The 8,404-nt window shown below is 42.3% G+C and overlaps 1 protein-coding gene and 1 non-coding gene across 5 annotated transcripts; both read right to left on the bottom strand.

Annotated features, from left to right (window-relative positions):
- Positions 1-3,774: 3,774 nt before the first annotated feature.
- LOC111721906 lies at positions 3,775-3,900 on the bottom strand. The gene has a single exon (XR_002770897.1). It is a non-coding gene; the product is annotated as a small nucleolar RNA SNORA27 (small nucleolar RNA).
- Positions 3,901-4,336: 436 nt separating this feature from the next.
- LOC100956555 (polyadenylate-binding protein 1-like) lies at positions 4,337-6,277 on the bottom strand. 4 transcript variants are annotated; one of them, XM_012812306.2, is made up of 2 exons: positions 4,928-6,277; positions 4,337-4,645 (listed from the first exon to the last, which is right to left on the bottom strand). In XM_012812306.2, the coding sequence occupies exons 1-2, from the start codon at positions 6,275-6,277 to the stop codon at positions 4,337-4,339; spliced, it is 1,659 nt and encodes a 552-aa protein (XP_012667760.1). The 4 variants fall into 4 exon arrangements, with proteins under 4 accessions (XP_012667760.1, XP_012667759.1, XP_012667758.1 ...); XM_012812305.2 differs by having other exon boundaries at positions 4,337-4,783; positions 4,823-6,277; XM_012812304.2 differs by having other exon boundaries at positions 4,337-4,778; positions 4,818-6,277.
- Positions 6,278-8,404: the final 2,127 nt, after the last annotated feature.

The raw sequence follows: 8,404 nt of genomic DNA on the forward strand, positions 1-8,404 counted from the left end.
ACAAACTTTGTTCTCTAAGTTGAGGAGAAATACTTATTAAATAGTATTTAAAGCAAAATATAATGACAAACCTGTCTGCAAGTGCTTCTGATGTTTGAGAACTGTACTGTTTCTAGGAAAAAAATTAACCAGGAAATGTCTGCAAATTAAAAAGTAACTTTTCATTTGTTTTTCTCCTGATGCAGTGCTTTTCGACCGTTTTTATCTTATAGCACACTTGAACCTATAATTAAACTTCTAGGTATACTTAAATTATGTTGATTAAAAAAAAGAGTAAATAAAATATACTTAACTGTGCTTTGCAAAAAAAAATCTACCCTACTAAGTAATTTTTGGGTCAATGATAAAAATCTCAACTTCAGTTATCTTCTATTTAAAGAGTAATGATGAATGAGACATAAACCATTTAGGAAACACATCCAGTGCTTTATTCAAAGGAAAAGCCACATAACCTTTTGTCAAACTAAGAAAGGAGAGAACTAAATTATGCAGGTTAGAACAAGAAAAATAAAAGGAAAATTAGGAAAGTATAAGTCAATCATTTTTATAGATAAAAAAGAACTGAAACAGAAAATAGCAACCCAGAAAAAAATGGTAAGTAAATAAAAGAGTCGGTTTGTGAAATGACCCATAAATGAAACATCTAAGATGATGGGTTGAATAATATTCCCCCCCTCCCTCACCAACGTTCATGTCCATCCTAAATTTCAGAATACGGCTCTGTTGAAAATAGGTCTTTGTAGATGTAATGAAGTTAAGATGAGGTCACACTGGATTGCGGTGGGCCCTAAATACAATGACTGATATCCTTATAAATAGAGGGGCACACAGAAAAGCAAATAAACATAGGGAAGAAGGCCAGGTGAACATGGGAGTGAAAGACTGGAGTTATTCTGACACATACAAGAAATACCAGTAGCCTCTAGATCAGGGGTACTCAAACTTTTTCAACAGGGGGCAATTCACTGTCCCTCAGACAGTTGGAGGGCTGGGCTGCGGGCCCGGGATGGTCAGCTGCTAAGCAGGACAGGCAGCAGTGGCAAAAACACCTGGTGGGCTGGACAAATGTCCTAGGCAGGCTGCATGCGGCCCATGCCTGTAGAAGGCGAGGAAGAATTCCCTGCTTATGGCCTTTTGAGGGATTGTGGCCCTGCAGAATTTGATCTTAGACTTCTAGCCTCTTAGGAAGTCTAAAATCCATTTCTGGGCAGTGCCTATAGCTCAGTGGGTAGGGTGCTGGCCACATGCACGGGGCTGGCAGGTTCAAACCTAGTCTGGGCCTGCTAAACCAGGCCTGCTAAACAGCAATGACAACTGTAACCACAACAACAAAACAAAAATTTGGGCATTGTAGTGGGTGCCTGTGGTCACGGCTACTTGGGAGGCTTAAGCAAGAGGATCACTTGCCCAAGAGTTTGAGGTTTGCTGTGAGCTGTGATGCCACAGCACTCTACCAAGGGGCGACATAGTGAGACTCTGTCTCAAAAAAATAAAAATAAATAAATAAATAAAATAAAATCTATTTCTCTTGATTTAAGCCTCTCTGTTTGTCAGACTTTGTGTGGTAGCCCTAGGAAACTAGTGTATATAAAAGCTTAATAATTAAAGGCTAAATATAGGGACTATTAGAAGCATTTTACACTTTCACACACATTGACTAATTTCATCCATTTAAGAACCTAGTGGGGTATGTGCTGAAATAAGTGGTATTTTGCAGGTGAAAATATTGAGAATTTAAGTAAGCTGTCCGAGTAAAGGATTCAAACTTAGGTACCGTGTTTCCCCGAAAATAAGACCTACCCAAAAAATAAGCCCTAGCAGGATTTCTATGCATTTGTTAAATATAAGCCCTACCCCATAATAAGACCTAGTGATGGGTGTGGCTATGCAGCGTATCTGCATAGCCACATCCTGCATTTCTGCGCAGAGCAGTAAGGAAGACTGGAATACCTTTTATCTGCCACAGCTCCTTCCTCCGAGCGGGTGTGCGTGTGGTAAGCGTGGTGGCAGGCATCCTATTGCGCACGTGCAAACAGCTAGGGGAAAGGAGTTCACGCATCACCAGTGCCAGCCCTACCAACAAGGTCAGCTCCCCCTGTCAGGTTCCAGAAGAAGATGACTCAACTGTATTGGAATAAATGTAGATTGTTGTATTATACTTAATAAGACATTCCCCTGAAAATAAGCCCTTGTATGTTGTCTTAAGAAAAAAATAAATATAAGACAGGGTCTTAATTTCGGGGAAACATGGTAGATAGCCTTCATAACTGTGACTGAAATTACCACATTTAACGTCCTCTCAGACATAGTGCAAACCCAGTAGATTTAAAAAGAGAGAGAAGGAGAAAGGAAGAAAGAAAGAAATGGGGAGGGGTGAGAATGTTATACATGTAAATCCTGGGGAAATTACCAAAAAAAAAAAAAAAAAGACTCAGGAAAAGAAGAAAACCATAAAAAATGTATTAAATAGGCTCGGTGCCTGTGGCTCAAGTGGCTAAGGCACCAGCCACGTACACCCAAGGTGGTGGGTTCGAATCCAGCCCGGGCCCGCCAAACAACAATGACGGCTGCAACCAAAAAATAGCCGGGCGTTGTGGTGGGCGCCTGTGGTCCCAGCTACTTGGGAGGCAGAGGCAGAAGACTCGCTTGAGCCCAGGAGTTGGAGGTTGCTGTGAGCTGAGATGCCACGGCACTCTACCCAGGGGGACAGCTTGAGGCTCCTGTCTCAAAAAAAAAAATGTATTAAATAAATATTAATTCTTCCACTGCAAACCACACAACAAAACCAACCAAGCAAAAATCAGACCCAAATAACACCTCGTAGAGTTATCTCTATAAGTTCCTTCAAACATTGAAGAAAGTGATAATTTCTGTGAGGTTTTTAGTTCCAGAAATAAGGAATGTCTCTCAATTTTTTTTTTTTATAGACCTGGCCTAACTCTGAAAATCATAGCCAACAAAGGCAAAACCAAAAAGAAAAAAAAAATGGACAAACTCTCTGAAATCAATGAATATGAATTTAAAATTTTAGGTAGTATGTTACTCAAACGAATATGGCAGGCTATGCAAAGAATAATACTCAGTGACCCAGAAGGATTCTTTTAAGGATTCAAAAAGATTTTATTAGGAAACTTAAAACGTTCATTGGTTATTTTAAATTGATAGGTAAAATTATATGTGTTTATTTTGTACGACATCACATTTGATTTATTTTTGAGACATCACATTTTAAAATACGGATACATTATGAAATGGCTAAATCTGGCTACTTAATATGGGCATTACCTGACATATTTTGTGGTGAGAATATTTAAAGTTTACTCTTAGCATTTGTTACCAATAGATGATATTATTATTAACTATAGTCATCCTGTTGTACAGTTGATTTCTTGAATTTATCCTCCTATCTAAATGAAATTTTGTATTCTCTCCCCATAGCCCTCAGGCTCTGGTAACCACCGTTCTATTCTCTACGTCTGCAAGATCAACCTTTTAGTTTCCATATATTAGATCCTTAAAACAATTATTTTGAATTCTTTTTTTTCACAGTTTAAAGACTTTTTGGTAAAGCAAGAATTTTACAATCCAAATTACATTTCCTTGCTCAATTATCAATGTTGTGACAAAACAGAACTGACATTCCGAGCTATTTCACAGGAAAGAATTACAAAATGAGAAAAAGAAATGCTTTACATTGTTATACGTTGCTGAAAGTGCTTTTTCCCAGGATCTATAAAACATTAATTTGGTTTTACATTTGAGTATTTTTTTTTCATTTGTTTCCTTTGACAAGATTCAAGACAAACACCAGTTTGCCTGAGTTTTGAAAGGATATTTGCTTTGCCCCACTTACATGACCAATAAAGACATAAGTCTAACTGGCAAAGTAAAAAGGGGGCATATATTTTACTTTTTTAAAAAAAAATCAATAGGTAATCTAGAACTAGCATTTTCTTTGCTAGATCTGGCTTTTGCTTGGTACATAAGGTTCAAAATTTCCTTTTTTTTTTTTTTTTACTTTTTTTAGTTAATTTTTATTAAATCATAACTATATACATTTATGGGGTACAATGTGATGATTTTATATATAGCGTTGGAAGGCTTAAATCAAACATAATCATCACCTCACTTACTTTTGGGGCACCACATTTATAATATACTCTTAGTTTCTTTGAAATGTACCCTTCTATTGTATACATTAGGTGAGATCCTGCCAAATACTTTTAAATTTATTTTATATTTTGCAATGTTTTTGTCCATAATATTTAAGTTTTTCGATGCGTAGCTATTTTTCTTTGGTGAAGCACTAGTTTCTTCTCACGGTCCCCGATCAATTTTAAACAGTTGGAACATTGGTGGCACTGTAAATTGCTTTCTGGGCTGCCACTTCAGCTTGGTGGGCTTGCAGTAAAGCTACTGCTTCATCAACCTTAGAATGGAGGAACTCTGGAGACTCAAGCATATGAAGAAGTTCTGAATTATCAATCTCCAACAACATGCCAGTGATTTTACCAGCAAGAATAGGGTGCATGGCTTGAATAATAGGAAACAGCCGTTCACCCAACATTTGCTTTTGCTCTTGAGGAGAGGCATTTGCCAACATGGAAGTGGTCAAAGGTGCCTGACCTTGTACGTGAATAGCAAACTGCTGCATGGTAACTTGTGGCTGTGCGTTAAGACGCTGCGGAGGACTGCAGACTCCTGCAGCATATTTGTACTGTGGAACGGTGCAGGCAGTAGGAGTAGCTGCAGTAGCAGCAGCTGCAAGACGTGGACCCCTTCTCTGTGCTGATGTGTTAGCAACAGGCTTTTCTGGCATGACTCGTGTTGATGTGTTAGCAACAGGCTTTTCTGGCATGACTCGTGGAACCCGTGAAGAAGCTGCTCTCATAGTACTAAATGGTGGTCTAGGAGCGGCTGGGTGGACAGCATCAGACATATTTTGGAATGGATGAGGTCTGGCACCCTGAGCAGTCCAGCGAGGACTTGGTCTTAGTTGAGTAATTTGGCTAGAAGGATCGTATGAAGCATGGTTCTGAGGCTGTGGGACAGCTGCCATGCAGGAATCTGAAGGAGGTGCTGACCGGCGGGGGTTAACAACCGGTTTGGGCACAGCTCGTACATTTCCCGTTCTCTGCATATACTGGTTAGTGAGGTGAACCTGGCGCTCTTCTTTGCGCTGGGCTAAAGCTACATACAGTGGCTTGGTGGCCACAATTCTACCATTCATTTCTGCAACGGCTTTAGTGGCTTCTTCTGGGGCAGAGAAACATACAAAACCAAACCCTTTGCTGCGACCACCCTCCATCATGACCTTGGCACTAGTGATTGTACCGAACGGAGAAAACTCTTTACGGAGACGCTCATCATCAATATCATCATCAAGGTTTTTCACATAAAGATTAACAGCCTGGCATCTGGTGAGCCTATCTTGCTTTATCTGTTCAAATTCGCGCTTAAGTTCAGTCTCCCGTTCCACTTTTTTCTGAGCTCGACCAACATATATTTGTTTTCCATTGAGCTCTTTCCCATTCATCTCATCCACAGCTTTCTGTGCACATTCATGCCTTTCAAAGCTTACAAATCCGAACCCTTTGGATTTTCCACTCTCATCAGTCATTACTTTCACACTTAAGGCAGGTCCAAACTTGCCAAAGAGCCCCTTAAGGCGCTCGTCATCCATATCTTCTCCAAAATTCTTTATGTAAACATTAGTGAACTGTTTCGCCTTAGCTCCGAATTCTGCCTCTCTTTCTCTACGAGACTTAAACTGTCCAACATACACTTTAAGATCATTCAGAAACATCCCGTTCATATTTTCAATAGCTCTTTCGGCAGCATACTGTGTCTCAAAGTGTACAAATCCATAGCCCTTGGAACCATTTTCGTCACAAACCACCTTACATGAAAGGATGTTACCAAAAGCGGAAAATGTTTCATATAGGGCCTTATTATCGATGGATTTGTCCAAATTTTTAATGAATATGTTGCCCACTCCACTTCTGCGAAGTGAGGGATCACGCTGAGACCACATAATGCGAACTGGCCTGCCCTTAATCACATCAAAATTCATGGCGTCCAGAGCACGCTCGGCGTCTGCCGCATGCTGGAAGTTCACATACCCGTAGCCCAAGGAGCGGCGCGTGATCAGGTCTCGGCAAACTCGGATGGAGAGGATCGGCCCGGCCGGGCTGAACTTCTCGTAAAGCATCGCCTGGGTCACATCGGGGTGTAGGTCCCCCACATACAGCGAGGTCATGGGGTAGAGCGAGGCCATGGTGTAACTGGGGACGCTGGGGTTTATCGCCACACAGCTGCCGCCACAGGCCACGATCCTTCTGTGAGAGAAAGAGGGTGAGTTCCGGGTCGGGGCCCGAGTTAGGGGTAAAAGGGGGGGAGGGCAAGCGCAGAGGGACAAAAATCATCCGGAATCAAAGCTACTCGAAGGCGTCAGACTGGGATTGGTCTGCTGTTGCTGGGGTGCCGGCTGTGAGAAAGGGTGGTAGTGTTGGTCCGGGCTGCAGGTAGGCCTCCCTCTTTTGGTTCCTTCTGCCATGGGGCCACGGGTGGGTGGGTCAGTTTATGCTGCTTCACCCGCTTATTTTATAAAAGAGAAAGAAAAAATATTAAAAGTCTCCAGCAGGGGTGATATGGATTTTTGAAAATTTGGGGGTTTTTTTGAAGCTTTTTTTTTTTTTTTTTTTGAGACAGAGCCTCAAGCTGCCCCCCTGGGCAGAGTGCCGTGGCATTACCGCTCACAGCAACCTCCAACTCCTGGGCTCAAGCGAGTCTCTCCTCCGCCTCCCAAGTAGCTGGGACCACAGGCGCCCGCCACAACGCCCGGCTATTTTTTGGTTGCAGCCGTCATTGTTGTTTGGCAGGTCCGGGCTGGGGATTCGAACCCGCCACCTTAGGTGTAAGTGGCTGGCGCCTTAGCCGGTTGAGCTATAGGCGCCGAGCCTTTTTTGAAGCTTTTTTAAATTGGGGGGGAATTTTTAAAAATGATAAATGTGTGAGGGAGGCTGAGGCAAGAGAATTGCCTAAAGCCCAAGAGCTGGAGGTTGCTGTGAGCTGTGATGCCACCGCACTCTAATGAGGGCAACAAAGTGAGACTGTCTCTAAAAAGAAAAAAAAAAGATAATAGTAATAATAAATGTGTGTTCTGAGGCTGGAGCACACATTCCATACTCTCAGTGCTAACCGCTGGGGAGAAGGCAATTATTTCGAATTCTTTGTGAGACAGTTTATGCATCTCTATCTCTTTAGAATCAGTCACTGGTGTTTTATTTTGTCTCTTTGGTGATATCACGTTTCCACTATTGCTCTCTTGATCTTTGATTGGTTTCTGCACATTTGAAGGTGTAGGTGCATACTTTAGTCTTTATAGACTGGTTTTGTCTGGAAAAGCCCTTCAACTGTCAGCCTGACTAGAGATTCTGGGAAGGCTTTTTTGTTGTGATCCATGGGTAGGCTTGCTGTTCAAGTCCTTGGGCTATTTAGCCTTGTTTCTGGGTTAACAGGTAGGCCAGCATGGAGCTGGATCCAGTTGGGTAGACCTGTTGATTGGATTTATTGGAGCAGGCCTGATGATTATATCCCTGAAAGTTGGCCTGAAGCCCATGTCCACTAGAGCAGTTTTGAAGCCCTGGACTGCCAGGGCCAGCACGGCACAGGAGTGGACCTGAAATCTGAGGCCCCTGGGGCTGACGTAATGCTGAATGCTGTTGGGAACCTGATGTGGCTGTATTCAGCTTCGTGATGGTGTAGACTAGACAGATTAAGTCTATTTTACAGATTTGAAGTTTGTGGCTACAGGGTCTGGCCCAGTGCCAGGGCTGGTCTGGAGGCTTAGTCTGTGGGTACAACCTAGAGTTGAGGGCTGCAGGGGCTTTCCCAGTGCTGGGTTTTCATGTGGCAGGTCCAGTATTGGGAGCCAAGGTAAAGTCCTGTGCTCAATTTCCTTTCTTTCTCATAGGCATATGTATTTTTCTCCAGGCTCAGGCCTGTAATGTCTCAGAGGCTGAGGTGGGTGGATCGCCTAAGCTCCTGGGTTCAAGACCAGCCTGAGCTAGAGAGATACCTCATCTCTAAAAATAGCTGGGTGTTGTTGCCAATTATTGTTTTCCCAGCTACTTGAGAGGCTGAGGCAAGAGGATCGTTTGAGCCCAAGACTTTGAGGTTGCTGTGAGCTGTGATGCTACAGGACTCTACCGAGGGCAACAAAGTGAGACTCTGTCTCCAAAATAAATAAATGAATGAATGAATAAATAAATATAAAAACATAGACTTGCTAAAAGAAAACATAAGTAATTTTTTCTTTTTGAGACAGAGTCTGAAGCTATCCCCTTGGGTATAGTGCCATGGCATCACAGCTCACAGCAACCTCAAACTCTTGGGCTTAAGT

The sequence above is a fragment of the Otolemur garnettii genome, unplaced genomic scaffold (genome assembly GCF_000181295.1).
Source record: "Otolemur garnettii isolate 467f Iridium unplaced genomic scaffold, OtoGar3 scaffold00201, whole genome shotgun sequence".
Classification (NCBI taxonomy): domain Eukaryota; kingdom Metazoa; phylum Chordata; class Mammalia; order Primates; family Galagidae; genus Otolemur; species Otolemur garnettii.

Excerpts from the sequence above, each read along its gene's own strand:
- LOC100956555 (XM_012812303.2), bottom strand. The coding sequence starts at position 6,277 with ATGGCCTCGCTCTACCCCATGACCTCGCTGTATGTGGGGGACCTACAC.